This window comes from Doryrhamphus excisus, chromosome 19 (genome assembly GCF_030265055.1).
Source record: "Doryrhamphus excisus isolate RoL2022-K1 chromosome 19, RoL_Dexc_1.0, whole genome shotgun sequence".
Lineage (NCBI taxonomy): Eukaryota > Metazoa > Chordata > Actinopteri > Syngnathiformes > Syngnathidae > Doryrhamphus > Doryrhamphus excisus.
This window is the reverse complement of record NC_080484.1, coordinates 3,621,420-3,637,617: the sequence shown is the minus strand read 5'-3', so window position 1 is coordinate 3,637,617 and position 16,198 is coordinate 3,621,420. Positions and strand designations below refer to the sequence as shown.

The 16,198-nt window shown below is 38.3% G+C and overlaps 1 protein-coding gene across 3 annotated transcripts in view; it reads left to right on the top strand.

Moving 5' to 3' along the window:
• dcc (DCC netrin 1 receptor) overlaps window positions 1-16,198 on the top strand; it is a 278,686-nt gene that overhangs the window by 102,354 nt on the left and 160,134 nt on the right. For all 3 annotated transcript variants that reach the window (XM_058057939.1, XM_058057938.1, XM_058057936.1), the window contains exons 4-5: window positions 1,181-1,331; window positions 8,230-8,366. In XM_058057939.1, coding sequence (XP_057913922.1) covers window positions 1,181-1,331; window positions 8,230-8,366 — 288 coding nt within the window. The remainder of the gene's footprint in view (window positions 1-1,180; window positions 1,332-8,229; window positions 8,367-16,198) is intronic.

The window sequence follows — 16,198 nt, the reverse complement described above, 5'->3', positions numbered from 1 at the left end:
AGTTCATGAGTGTGCTTTGTTCTACCTCTGTGGTTCCCAAGGGTAGGTATGCGTAACCCCAGAGGTACGTCAATTGCCACAGGGGGTATGTGAATAAAAATGAAAACAATTAGCCACTAACACAAATGCACCTGAACGCCCCACAGTGAGCAGCAGGAAGGAGACAGAGAGGAAAGTTGTTCCTTGCTCTGTGTGCATCATATCAACAAATAAGTCAGTTTAGTCATGGTTCTTTTAGAGTTAAGACATGATGGAACGATAGTCAATTCAAAGTCAATTCAAATTAAATAACTTCAAAGGGAATGATGCAACATCAGAGTGGAATAAAATATACAATATTACTGCAACTTATGTATATATTTATCAGTGCTTGTGTCAAAGTCACCATGGATAATACAATTTTTTGACTCTGAATTACTATAAAATGAATGAACCAATTAATTATATTCAGTATTTCATTAACATAAAAAGGTTTATGTTGTGTGCAGGAAGGAGTAGGTGGTACTCAAATCAAATGTCTGAAGGGGTACGTGACTGTAAAAAGTTTAGGAACCACTGTTCTACCTCATCCTTTCGAAATTTCATTTGCTTAACAATTGTTCCTGCTCTTCATCCTACTTGTTGAGTCCTTGACATGGTGCACTGTTTTTGTCCTTTAGCTTGTTGTTAGGCTGAATCTTGGTGATGTCATCTCTAAGTTCCTTGCCAATACCTTGGACATTTTGCTCCTCTGCAGTCTTTTTTAGGTCGTCAAAAGCATTTTATTGTGTTGTGGCTTTTTAATATTTGCTGTCGACCTCTGTAATTCATGCGTCTCCTTGATCTGATCTGACATCTACTTTATTAGCTCCTTCTTTGGCTCTGAATTCCCCAATCCTGTTTTTGTTGTCATGGTCTGTGATCAGGAAAGTGCCAAAGTACTCATGTAGCAATTGTGGTGCTCAGGCAGTAAATATCTGTGGAAAAAGTGGAAAAATGTTTTGAATTGAGGGATAGCATAGTCCATTTTTAAAAGAGCAATTGCATACAGTGTTTTCCAGGATGATTATTATATTTCTAGATTTTAAATGTTTGTGTTATTTAAATATCTTAAACTGATTTGGTTAATGCAAGTTTTGGAAGAAAAATAGTCTTTATGGATGGCCCTTCAGATTTTCACACTTGTTTCTCTTTCACTCAGAGCCCGGTCTGAACCGAAACCTCCAGTTTCTTCAACGGCCTTTGAGGGTAACTGCTGTGCTGGGAACTGATGCTGTGCTGGAATGTTCCATCTCTGGATACCCCACTCCGAGCATTCAATGGCGAAGAGGAGACGAAGTCATCCTGACTCGGTTTGTTTATGTTTTAATTAATACCTGTGCAAAAATAGATTATATTTCCACACAACATAAATGTAAACCGTTGAAGGCACCAGTGGTCTGCTCCTTCCTGGAACATCTGTAACAGGCCTATTTGTTGGCGTCTGTTTCATGATTTGTTCAGTGCAGCTGAATGTTCAGCTCGAGGAAAGACTGCACTAAACTTGGCTTTAAAAAGCTTAACGCTTTTTACCCATTTAATCGTGGGCATTGATTGACTATGGCCGTAGTGCAAGAGCTGGCTTACAACAGCCAGTAACAAAGTGTGTATCGAAATATTACATGCTAATTTTACATCGAGACAAACATGTTGCTGGTTCATTGCAGGCATGTTTAAACTGCACTTTTTTACAATTTTCATCCAAAATGTGAGGTACAAACACAGGTCTGTTTTCTGTGCTTTGTAAAGATATGAAAACAGTTGAGGAGACAGCCTACAAAAAGACGTCCAAAAACCTCTTAACAAGGTTTCATGGTTTTATATACCGTACATGGTGTAATCATGTAGTAACACGTACATTCATGATAACATTTAAAATTCCAACTAAATACATTACTAGGCACATTTTCAAAATCATTTTAATGAAAACTTTGAATGAAAGAAAATTAACTTGGGAATGTATGAGCCTGTGTAGTAGTATTATTAGTAGTATTATTATTAAAATAATATAGTTAACACTTGTATACAACTTTATTTCACTTTAAATCACTGTATAATAGTCATATTAGATAGTGGTGGACATTAACAGTTGCATCTATCTTTGTTGATCTGATAGAGATGCACAATGTTAACGATGGAAGTTGTTAAATGTTAGATGATACAGAAACACCACACTCAAGATGGCGACGCAACACATCTCTCCTGGAGGACACAAACTTCAACACACTTGTACGGAAAGAGTGGGCATCCTTTCTGGAGACGAACGACTCCTGAAATATCGCCGTCACTTTTATGGGAAACTGGGAAAGCGGTCATCCGAGGCATAATCATATCATACTCAGCACATAAGAAAAAAAACAACTGGAACTGAAAACACACTGGAACTTAAAATTAAACAGTCAATACACAATCAATACAGAACTGATGCAGATGAACACTCCCTGCAGGATACATTATTGCATTTAGAAAACCCATACTCATCAATCCAAGAATCATTCTCAATTATTAACAGTTTCTCCAGTCTTTCCAATTACACAATAAACTGGTCAAAATCTACATTACTCCCACTAACCCAAGACTCATGGTACCCCACAGCCCAAGAATCCTTCCCTCTTCTGCGAATAGGTAGTATACAATACTTGGGCATTAGCATTTCCTCCAGGCTGTCAGAGCTCTTTCATTTGAATTACACCCCATTACTTAAGAAAATAGAAGACACTCTTAGAGGCCGGAAAAATCTCCCACTACAACTAACTGGACTAATTGCTGCAGTAAAAATGAAAATCTTACTTCAAATTACTTACTTGTTTATTAAGATACCCGTCAGTCCCACTGATAACTGGTTTAAACAACTCAATACTATAACAACTCAGTTTTACTGGAAGAACAAAAAACCTTGCATTGCTTTCTCAACTTTACAAATCAGCAAACAACATGAATCCTTAGAAGCACCAAATTTTAACCACTATTTCTTGGCAACCCAACTACAATACCTGTTTTTTTGGATTAACAAACAATACAACAACGAATCATGGATACATTTAGAACAGAGTTAATGTCGTAACACACCCACTGCAGAACTCCCCTTTTTACCCCAGTCAATCAAAAAGTTACATTTCTTCAAACCTATCACCATATCCACGACTCTGACAGCCTGGTGGAAAACTGTAAAAGTAACCGACTCATCAATAACACCATGTAAACACACATCAATTTGGCACAATTTCTCCATTTTCAACAAATCAAACAATCATTCAATCAAAAAATATATCTACACTACAACCATCTTCATTAATAGACAGCATACTGAAAATCAAGAGCAATAGAAAAGTAACATCCAAGCTTTATAAAATTATAACAACTTCAATAAATCAGATAACACTGCCATCTACCAAAAGGATTTAGATATATCTCCCCACCTCGACTTCTGGACAGACACATGCAAAAATATCTAATCCCTGTCAACTAATTCAAACCTGCAACTAATACAATATAAAACTCTTCAAAGACATCATCTAACACAAAGCCGATTGCACAAAATGGAATTATCAGACACTTGTTCACAATGTACTTTGGGTTGCACAGATAATTATTTACATGCCACTTGGATCTGCACACCCGTTCACTCCTTCTGGTCATCAGTAATTGATAAGCTTTCAACTATTTTGGGCTGTGGGATCCCATTAAATCCATCACTGTGTCTTCTCGGCGATACCACACAAATAGACCTTCCTAATGAATATCAAAACTCCCTTCTCATTTCTCTAACTAGCGCCAAGAAAGTCATTTTTCAAAACTGGAAAAACAAAAAAAGCATGCAATGTCACTCTAATAACAAATCATATATCAATAGAAAAAAAACATAGCTCACAAACAGAAGCATATGTCAGCCTTCATTGAAATATGGACCCCATTTATCGATTATTTACTTATCACTAATTCAATAACTCACCAAACCATCTACACAACGAGCGAAAGAGAGAATTATATATATATATATATATATATATATATATATATATATATATATATATATATATATATATATATATACACACAGTTAGGCCCATAAATATTTTTACAGTTTTTCTCATTTTGGTACTGTACACCACCACAATGTATTAGAAATAACACAGTTCAGATGTAGTTCAAGTGCAGACTTTCAGCTTTAATTTAGCGGGTTGAACAAAAAGATTGCATAAAAATGCTGGGAATTAAAGCAGTTTTTAAACACAATCACTTCATTTCAGGGGCTCAAAAGTAATTGGACAAATTAAATAACTGAAAACTAAATGTTCATTTCTAATACTTGGTTGAAAACCCTTTGCTGGCAATGACTTCTTGAAGTCTTGAACTCATGAACATCACCAGACACTGGGGTTCCTCCATTCCAATGCTCTGCCAGGCCTTGACTACAGCAGCTTTCATTTGCTGTTTGTTTGTGGGCCTCTCTGTCCTAAGTTTAGTCTTTAACAAGTGAAATGCATGCTCAATTGGGTTGAGATCAGGTGACTGACTTGGCTATTCAAGAATGTTCCACTTCTTTGCTTTAATAAACTCCTGGGTTGTTGTTGCTGTATGTTTTGGGTCATTGTCCATCTGTATTATGAAACACAGCCTAATCAATTTGGCTGAATTTGACTGGATTATCAATAAACACTAGTGACCCAGTGCCACTGGCATTCATGCACACCTAAGCCATCACACTGCCTCCCCTATGTTTTACCGAGGATTTTGTGTGCTTTGGATCATGAGCTGTTCCAAGCTTTCGCCATACTTTTTCTTGCCATCATTCTGGTAGAGGTTGATCTTGGTTTCATCTGTCCAAAGAATGTTCTTCCAGAAACATTTTGGCTTTTTTAGATCTTTCTCAGCAAAGTCCAATCCAGCCTTTCTATCTTGAGGTTTATGAGTGGCACAGCAGCTACCATTGTCTTCCGTGGATGTCCAGGTCTTTTTCCGTTGCTGAGTTGACCAGTGCCTGCTTTCTTTCTCAGGATGTACCTAACTGTATGATGTGCTATATATATCACTATATTGACAGTTACTATGGTGCCCATTATGTCATTGTATGGTCATATAACCTCGTACTTCGGTACGGGACAAATAAATAAAAATAAATAAATTATATTAGGAAAGCAGGAAGTGAACAAATCTAACAGTTACTGATTGTAAAAGTACCAGATGGAGGGGTAGGATTTAATAAGCTTTAGTTCTTCCTACTCCTTTTGGACATGTGGAACTGTGAACTGATTATGGGATGCACTCAATTGTAATCTGATGCATGTTCAAATGAAATAAAACCATTACCATTACCATTACTTTGGTCCCTTTAAAAAGAGGGTTGTCCATGTTAAAGAGCTGAAACTTCTAAACCCTTCATCCAATTTGAATGTGGATACCCTCAAATGAAAGCTGAGAGTCTGCACTTTATGACCATGTGTCACGGTCCGGCTTGTGAGCTTTATGGTTTGACCCCAGGATGCAGAGATTAGGACCCAAATGCAGGTAAAAATATATTTATTCGTGCTATGCAGCTGTATGGCGCAGTAGCAAGGCAAACTCAACACAAGACAATGAACCAACAAATGAAAGAGCACACACCTGAACTAAATAGGGAGTGTGGAAATTGAAAACAGGTGCGGGAGAAAATGGCAAGGAACGGAAAGCAGAACACAGCAACAGAGGAAGTGACTACAAAAAAAGGACACGAACGAGGAACAGAGAGGAAAGACAAAAACTAAGGAAGCTGTCACGAGGGGGTGAAGCCCGATCGTGACACCATGTCCACTATATAACTACCTTTGGAGTATGTTTCAGTAAACAGGTAAAAACAACAAAACTTGTGTCAGTGTCCAAATATATATGGACCTAACTGGACCTATATATATATATATATATATATATATATATATATATATATATATATATATATATATATATATATATATATATATATATATATATATATATATATATATATATATATATATATATATATATATATATTTGTGGTATATATTTGTGGTTATTTGTTTATTTTGTTTAATTTTAGAATTATTTTTATGGAAGTATTTATCTATTTATTTATTCTACCCCCAGTTTTCATGTGGTGTATTCGGCCTGCTTTGGCTTGGGTATCCCTTTGGCATTCCCCCTCACCAAAGCCAGCCACTCTTTTTAATGCACTACACATGCACAGGCATATAATAATAATAATAATAATAATAATAATAATAATAATAATAATAATAATAATAATAATAATAATAATAATAATAATAATAATAATAATAATAATAATAATACACACATGAAAGCATAGGGTAAGCGCAATGCTTATTTTAATGCACAGCACAAATGCAGGAAGAAACATGGGAAAGCGGACAAAATAGGATTGGGCTGGAGGGGCGATGTACCTTGCCTGGGTTTTGGCTGTGGGGTGAGGGAGCATGTGCCGGGGGTGCTCGGGCTCTCCAGGAGCTGAATAGCAGACAATCTCTGCCTGTCAGTCAACCGATCAGCAAACAGACAAAACTTTTGTATTTATTTAATTAGCATTCTTTATTTAGTATTTAGTATAAAAAGATGTTGAATGACATAAAAGCCTCATAAAACTAAAATTGTTGAACTACGATATTCTCTGTGACAGATCCTGACAGCACAAATCCGCAAGAACGTTATTCTGATGGTACACTAAAAATGTAGTGTTATATTGCTATACAAAGTCAAAGCTTACCATGGTGTAAAAAAAAATATTTCAATGGTCTTGGATTCTTTGCAGCAGTTGAGTGAGTAAGCTGTTCACACACTTTGCTTGTGTGTGAGGATCAGAGCCAGGTACTTGGCAAGAAGGGAACGGCGGGGGGTCCTGACTCTTGTCCGTTGTTGTGAAGAGGGAGCTGAGCTGAAAGGCAGAGACCGGCGATCTACGTTCCTACCCTCACTTATGGTCATGAGATTTGGGTGACCGAAAAGACAAGATGGCCAAAGAAGAAGAGGAAATACAAATGGCCAAAATGAGTTTTCTCCGTAGGGTGGCTGGGCTCTCCCTTAGAGATATAGTTTTCATAGACCAGGCGCAGGTGCGGAGTACCTGCTCAGCACCGCGGCTACGGCGTGCCAACGGGGTGTGGCCAGTGCACTTCGCAATTTTTGTGAGCAGCACAGTCAGGCGCAGCGTGGCGCACCCATGCCTCCGTCCCTCCCACAGACACAAGTGGCAAAGAGGGAGGAGAGAAGGTGTGAGAGGGTTTAACACAAGTGTAATTTTAATCTTAATTTTAACCAATCAAATGAACACCTCTCATTGACTTTAAATGCACAGGACTGGACTGCGCATCAATGGCCACAATGCATGTCATGCACCACCTACACCACCTGGTGGGACACGTCATCTGTTCCTGACAGTTACATTATACACAGCTGAGGCTAATCCAGGCATCTTGCTTGTTTTCCACCAGCATCCCTGCTCTACATCACCCATGGCCAAATAAGAGAATCTTTGATGGTATATTTGCTGTATCTCCTCCTCATCCTCCTCATCCTCCTTGAACAAAAAATGAACAGTTAAAATCCAACAGCCAGATTCTCACAACCAACTTTACATTAATCGTTGTTTTTAGTTGTTGTTAATTATTAGTTGTATAATGGGTCACTTTCTCCATTTCCACAATGTCCACACTGCATGGAATGTGCCTGAAAAACCTGCATGTGAGGTTTTGGTGACATGTCTGCACTGTGCGCCTCCCAGACAATTTACCACTACACAGGGTGTGCTTCCCCTGCACCGAGAATATACCAAAAGTAACTAGCTTTAGTACGAGGCTGCAGTCACACTGCAATATATTAATATATCATATATTAACTTGTCTTCACCTCGCTGCAAGTTTTTAGGATGAATTGTTATATATAAGTTTCACTTTTGCGTCTCATCACAGCTATGGTGCGTTAAATAAATTTTATAGGATATATCTAGAGGAAGAATAATGCATTTAAAAAAATCTTAATTCTGAATCACAGATATGCAGGGGTTCACGTAGTGTTTCTAATCAAAAAACAGTGTATAGACCTGTTCTGTAGGAATGGTCTGGGGTCTGTTGTAAGGCACAAATTGTGTACCAAAGTGTGATTATTAAATTTCCTTTCAGGGATGCAAAAAATGAACTAAAATTAAAATAATGCAGCTAACGCACCCATTTTCCCCTGTAGGAATAAGAAGTATTCGCTGTTGGCGGGCAGCAATCTCATCATTAGGAGCGTCACCGACGATGACTCTGGCAGTTACAGCTGCACAGCTGCCAACAAGAACCACAACATCAGTGCAAGCGCAGAACTGAGTGTGCTGGGTAAGAGACATCTTTATATTGTACTGTATTGTGCTATGCATGTGTTAATTTTGATATCATCAGCTGTTGCTACCTGGCTGGGCCTGCCTTTGGCTGGTGGAGTGTGTCTTTTTCTAGCTGGTGTTGGTTTGATTGGCTTGGGGGCACTGGATGGGATACATACAGATACGTACGTATATCCTGCTGCAAAAACAGGGAACAGGGATGATGTCAGGTTCAAACTCCTGTGACACTAAAAACACTTAAATACAGAAGAGACAGACAACAATATTCAAAGTTACTCGCAGCAAGGAAAGTGAAACCACATACCCACTGACATGCCGCTCGACTCTGAATATGCAGTTCACACTCCTCTCTTTTTATTTTCTTTCGGGGGTCCCTACTACATGGTTGTGCAACTCTAAGGGGGGCGGGGGGTGGGGGAGGGGGAGAAGGCAGTTGCACGAGCTGTATTTGTTTGTCTATGTGTGTGTGTATATGTGAGAGTAATTGCTTTTATTGTTTTATGAGTTCTTATCGTGGCACATTCTTGCAGGATTGACATGAACATCTGCAGGGTCGCTGTTGGCGTGTCCAGGCACCTCCAGGACCTGGGGGTCACTGGGGGTCTCTGATCAGGCTTTTTCTATTGTCTAAGCACATGGATATAAGGGTGATAACTAGCATTATAATAATTGTATATACATTTTATTCTAACAGATAACAGTAAGAATGACATGCAACAAAGGCTGAACAAATTGGGGATTGGTAAAACAAACAATTGTGTTCTCTGACTGGGTGACATTGTGTCTAAGGTGACTCAGCTGTGAGCTTCATATTTGTGGTACACGTAAAGTTACTTAAACTTATTATGCTCATTTTTGGCGCTTTGTATTGCGTTGCGGGCTCCTATAGAGCAGCTACACACGCTAACCCGCACAGAGCGCTTTCTAGACCTTCCAGAATCTGCACCTGTTCCAGCAATATAAAGGGAGTCCGGCTCACTGTGACGCCACAGTAAGCCAGTGTTACACAAACCTCTCTGAAACTGAGCATACAGAGCCATCCCAAACTTTTTTCAGGGTCACAAATGTGCAAACCTAATTATCTGAAACTTTAAACACAATAATACAAAATTCCAACACAATTTATACGTTGGAAAAAGCAGGTCCCCTTTAAAAAAGCACGCTAAAGAGTTCACAAGGACAGTGTTGGAAAAGTCCTACTATAAATATACAAAGGAATATGTGTTTGAGCCCAAACATCAACATAATATTTTTTATGGTAGGTTTATTGTAATACAGACAGAATGTAAAAAAAAATGCTATTGAATATTTTAGTAATCAAATATACTGGAAATTTCTTTCATCAATCAAGTAATCAGCTAAAACATATATTTACTTCGTTAAAGAGCAATTATAAATACACAGGAGAAAATCCATTTCACTTACCGGTAAATAATGAACGACCAATTGTTTTCATTTTTTGGATAATAAACCATTTTATTTATTTTCTTAAATTCACATTGTGCAAAGAAACAAACAAACTGACATTAGGATGCTTTGTAGATGAGTTTATCCATCCGAGATTGTGATGTGTCTACTGAAAAAGGAGATAAATTAATTGACATTATTAAATTACATTTACATACAATATATTAATGGCCGTGCATTTCTAAAGCTATTCTTACACAGGCTGACAAGAGATAAAACAAATATTTTGTATACCATTTTTATTTTTTTGCAGTGTTCCACCACATACGTAACTCAGACACACACATTGCGTCTCACTCATGCGAGAAGGAGTTTGCTTGCGTGGTTGTGTGTGCACGACTGTGGCTCGATGAGTATATTTTCACCATGTTGTATTTTAAGGCGTTAATGTAAGGAACGATTCACAGTGCCTGGTGACGACATTCTCCACAGACAGGGAACACACTTCCGTGACTGCCCTTCAAAATAAGAGCGCCATTTGCCCCTGCATAAACAAAGATAGATAATTAGATAATTTAGCCCCTTTCTTCCCAATAAATACATGTGCTTTACAATTTGAGACAAGTGTCTCAACTATAACTACTAAATTGAGAGTTGGACAATATGACAATATTGGCATATCGGTTATCAACAAAAAAGCCAATATCGGACATCCCCTATTTTGGCATATTACAATTTAGCACATTTTGGTTTGGGTTGGACCTTCTGGAATGGATTAATGACACAAACTGAGGTTCTGCTTTATGGAAGAATACTCAATGAAAAATCCTCCTCCTCCTAATTCTGCTGGCTACTATTCTGCTGACTGTACGTAGACTGCCACAGAGGAAAGAGAATCATATCCAAGATAAAATGTCATAAGAGCATATGTAATGTATACCATCTTTTTGCTTCAGGTCGTTTTCTGAATGAAATATGTTTGTATTTATCGTCTGACTGCTTCTCGGCTACTGGTGGCTTCAGACTGAAGCACTGATATACAGCAGCAGATTTAAAAAAATCAAAAAACAAAACAAAACATATTTTCCAAACCTGATTGGTATTCTAGTCACACTGGCCTGGGGCAGATTTTCCTGAAGCAGATTCACCCATTACTGTTGTTCACAACAATGAACACAATCCTGCTGTTGATAAAGACAAAGCATACAAAGTGCTTCACAATCAAATAAAACATTTATACAGTACAAAATGTATACAGTACAACAGTATAACAGTAAAAAAAACAATATATACACAGTTTAGGAGAGCCTAAAAATAAAACAACAGCGGCCACATCAGCCCAATCAGAAGCCTTATGAAATAAAAAAAAAGAAAGATTTAAGTCGGGTTTTAAAAAATCAACAGAGTCTTCTAGAGGTTCCAAGGTCCAGCCGGAAGCTCAGAGGAGATCGAGCCTTCTCTGTTGCTGCCCCCAGGTTATGGAATAATCTCCCTGTGCACATCAGCAGGCTCCCTCACTGTTGTTTTTTTGTCTTAATGTGTGTTTTATTCATTGTTTTAATGTGGTAATCTATTGTTTATTGTATAGCACTTTGTTTCAGTGGCTGCTGTTTTAAAGTGCTTTATAAATAAAATTGAGTTGGGTAATTTCAATCAGTCGCATTGAGGTGGAAATGTTAGCTTTGTATCTGTACTGACTTTCTGCTAGTAAGTCATAGTGGAATAGCTTCTCGATAATTTTAGAGAATTATGGAAATAAGGAGACTGGTCGGTAGTTTGTAAATTGATGTCTGTCCCCATTTTTTTTAAATTGGAACTGCTTTAGCTGATTTCATTTCATGAGGGAATTGTCCAGTCTGATATGATAAATTACTGATGCACGTCAGCGGTTCTACGATCTCATTGATTACCCTTTTCATAGGTTCCATTTTGATTCCATTACAATCAGTTGATGTTTTTGCTTTGCAATTATTTGCAATATCCTTTTTGTCACATCAGTGAGAAACATGAAATTAGGATTCCTTTCTATTGTTTCATTCCTTTCCTCCCTTGTCCAGAATTTTGGAATTCCTTCTTCCAGTTATTGACCAATATTTACAAAGAAGTTTTTCAACTTTCTCATTCATGTCATTATTATTGGTGTTTCCAACCATAAAAAAAAAACATGACATTTGTTCTGATAAGTCATATTTGGTTTCCCGAACCAAAATCCACCTGTTGAACTTAGTAGTTGTCCCACTGGCTGCCTGCGCATGTGAGACCTGGTTTCTCATACAGACTTGATGCTTTTCAGCAATGACGCCTGAAAAGGATCCTCAAACTGATGATTGTAGCATGGACAATCGAACAAGGCTGTGCAGTCTGAAACACAAACTCAAAGACTGTGTGTATTTGTTGCTTGGACTTGCCCTTGGCTTTTATAGCACTCATCCAAAATGGCTATTCTGGGGTCACCTCCCAGAAGAGTAATTAAGATATTAAGGCATTAAGTTAGAGCTTACAGTGGAACCTGTTGAAGTCTCCGTCCCTTAAATTGGCTCATGACTTCAGCCAGTGACATTAGAATAGTAAGATACTAAGGGCAGTTGTGACATGGTTTGCTTCCATTTGTGATTTTTTTATTTTTTATTTTGAGTCGTCTCTTTTCATATGTTATTTTATTAGAGCTGCAGCTATCAAATATTTTAGTAATCACGTATTGGCTGATTTTTTATTTATTATTTGTGTTAATGTAGGTACTTTTTATTCAAGGAATCATTGCACTATATTTTATACCCTTATCTAACAGAGCTGCTGTGAGAAACTTGTTGAATGTGTGTTGACTACAATGACAGCAAATCTTTCTCCTGATGGGTGACAATGGAAAAAAAAGAATAAATAAAGTCCCTGTGTGCACAGGAGCTGCACAAATTTTTTTTTTTTTCGATTCACATTAACTTGCGATCTAATTTAAAATTCAACATGGGGAAAGTTTTCTTTCCGAGCTGCATCGCAATCAAATGCAGGCATTTACTCAAGGACACTTTCTCCCCGTCCCCAGCTGCCGGCCCATGTTCCCAGCGAAACCTGCTGTTATTCATCGGCTTGCAGAATTTCCATCCATTTTCTATGCTGCGTATCTTCACTAGGGTCGTGCGGGTATGCTGGAGCCTATCCCAGCTGTCTTTGGGTGGGAGAGGTGGGATACACCCTGGACTGGTGGACTTGCAGAATTAGGCTGGTTTATTACCTCCATGAATGTCATGTTACATGAATGAGCTTGGCTTGTTGTTTACTTTTAAATTATTTTCAGTCTTTCTATCAGTTGAGAATGCTCCCCCGGTGAAATGTGAAAAAAAAACCCCATTGAAATAAAATAATTCTTTCAAGTAGAACAAGACAATGAGGAATAAAAAAAATAAATAAAATAAAAATTTAAAAAAAATATATATATATATATATGATTTTTAAAATGTGGTATGCGTGTTTGTGTGCATGTATGAAAAGTTGTTGTGGAGAATCACAATCTCAACCTTAAGCAAGAAAATCATGGTTCATATTCTTTGCAGAATTGTGCAGCCTGAGAATATGCAGTATATAGTCACTTTTTTAACATTATGGTTCACAAATATCAATTTTAGAGAACAGTTTTCAATTTCTAAATGAAATATTGATTTTTTTTCATGATATCCTATTTATCAATTGTCACCAGCTGTAACATTTTTCAAGTTCTCAGGCGGAAGCAGTTATCGAGTGATAGATCGCCAAATCTTTGGTGACGAATGGTGGTGTGTGTGCTGACTTCACGGCAGTGACTACGATGAGTTGTTAAAAATAACAAATATATGTGTTATGTCCTATAATGATAATGAGTTCAGCCCAGCTCATTAGCTGTTTGCTATTAGCAGCCTAATGAACCCAGAAAAAGGAAAACAGAACGAGGGCGTCACTACCGGCTGCTCAGTGGCTAAAGAATGATAAATTCCAGTGTGTCGCATGAGAGGTTGTCCACTTAAAAAGTACCAGGAACATGTGGTGAGGTTCATGGCTGGTGAGGTACTGACCTTACCTCACCTTTTATTTGTACACAAACCAGGTACCTTATCCTTCTCAAAGAAGGCTATTTATTTTCTTTAGTCTAAAATTGAATTAAACAATAAGAACTTTAGTTACAGCTCTGGCATCTTATCATCAGGAAGTTCAAGGAAAGAGCCCAGAATTAAAGTATACATGCACAACAATAACAGTGATCACATCACATAACACAATTTAAAACAATGGGCCACAACAACATGCATTACCACGTTGTTTGACTGGCAGATCTATGCAGAGCCTCCAAGATACAAGACGAGTGAACGTCAGTTCCTGTTTAGCCGGTCTTGAAATTTGGAAATTGAACAATGGGTAAACATATCTAATAGAAAGAATGTGGATGTACTTACTGCGTGAGGTTCCATTGTGTTTGCACTTGCATGAAGAAAGCTTGTGGTTTAACTTGTTTCTTAAATGGCATGTTTTAAGGTTTCAACTACTATGAGTACATTTTTTTTCCATCAGACTTCTTTTTTAATTGTACTTCTGATAAAGTCGTGCTGTTAAATGATTAAAATTTGAATCTAATTTATCACAGTTTGTATATTAATCAATCATAAGTAATCATGTGCAACTCTGTGAAATATGCCTGTTTTTACCTTATTTTATGAAGAGAACAATAAATGACAGGAATCCAAATTAACTGAAAATTTTAATCAAGCTAAAATACATACAGATATAAGAGGTTACATGCCTTTTAGTGTCAGCGCAGGAAATTTTCATTGTCAAAACAAAACTCACCAAGCATCTGTCAGTTTCAGATTCACCGTCTTCGATTTATTTTAAAGTATGATTGATTGAATAACAATTTCAGGTGGCCATCCTGAAAAGGAAGACATCCCCTCTGCTCCCGGTTCCTCAGGCAAAATGTCTGCCCTCTCCCCGCTCAGAATCGTCCTTATAGTGTCCCACAGCCAAGGGAACCTCTACTACTGGCTTCCCTCTCATGATAGAACATCCTGACTTGATTCAATTTGATCAGATTTATCTTGGGAATCCATCCTGTCCTCATCTCCATTTAGTTTGCTTTCTCGTGGGGAAATGGATTGTATACGTGTGATGTATTCCGCCATGTATTCCGTCATGTTATCACTGCAATGTCATTGTAGCGTGGGGTTATTTCAGGGCTATCTGACTAAATGCAGGAAAATAGTTATTGAGAGTCTGAACTGGTGTGATTGAAATAAAGAACCACTGGTGCTTTTCAGTGAGATTATATATTGTAAATGGGGGGGGGGGGGTTAAGGTGAACAAAATGACAAACAAAAGCAAATCACAGCAATCTTTGTCAAGTAGCTGGGTATAACAGTTTGATGAGTCTCTGGGGTAACAGTGGATTGAGGAACTCCACTTTGGAGGAATGGTCCTCGATCCTTTAGTCCACTATCCACAGAGCCAAAAGGTAAGACAGTCCTACCCGTTCGCTGCCACTTCTGAAGGGCTTCCTTGCTTGGTGCAGAACCAAAACCATCTATAAAAACCTGACCTCTACAGGCCAGAAACGGGCATCAACATGTCAGTCAAAATTTAGTTCAAGATGGTCATAGTCAATTTACACTTCATAATTCTAGTAACAGTTCAACTCATCATGTGGCATTCATCACACTTTACTGGATAGCAATATGTTTAGCAGTTTGAGACATATACGTATACATACACATAATCAATAGGGATGGTATGGAAGGGCTTTTCAATCAGCCACTCAACCGTAACCTAGCAACCCCAAAAAAAACTGCATTTCCCCAATGGAGTTCAGCGTTAACAGCGCGATCGGCACTAGCAACAATTCAACAATTAACATACATATGTACCCACCACGTTAGCGCGCAGATGTCACAGCTAGGAGACCAGGGTTCAATTCCACCCTCGGCCATCTCTGTGTGGAGTTTGCATGTTCTCCCCGTGGATTTTCTCCGGGTACTCCGGTTTCCTCCCACATTCAAAAACATGCTAGGTTAATTGGCGACTCCAAATTGTCCATAGGTATGAATGTGAGTGTGAATGGTTGTTTGTCTATATGTACCCTGTGATTGGCTGGCGACCAGTCCAGGGTGTACCCCGCCTCTCGCCCGAAGACAGCTGGGATAGGCTCCAGCACCCCCGCGACCCTGGTGAGGAAAAGTGGTAGAAAATGAATGAATGAATGAATGAATGTACCCACCGCAGACGTGGCCGGTGAGAGAGAAAGGCTTACCGCAAAGTTGTTTTTAGGTTGATTTCAAAAAGGGTTGTGAGCGTGCCGCTTGTCGTGACCAGCCACAGCAGGAGCTGCTGATTGCCTGCACCTGCTGGCACTTCAGTGTTTCCTTGCAGCAACGACAGCGAATCAGGAGGGGACTTCACGTCAGC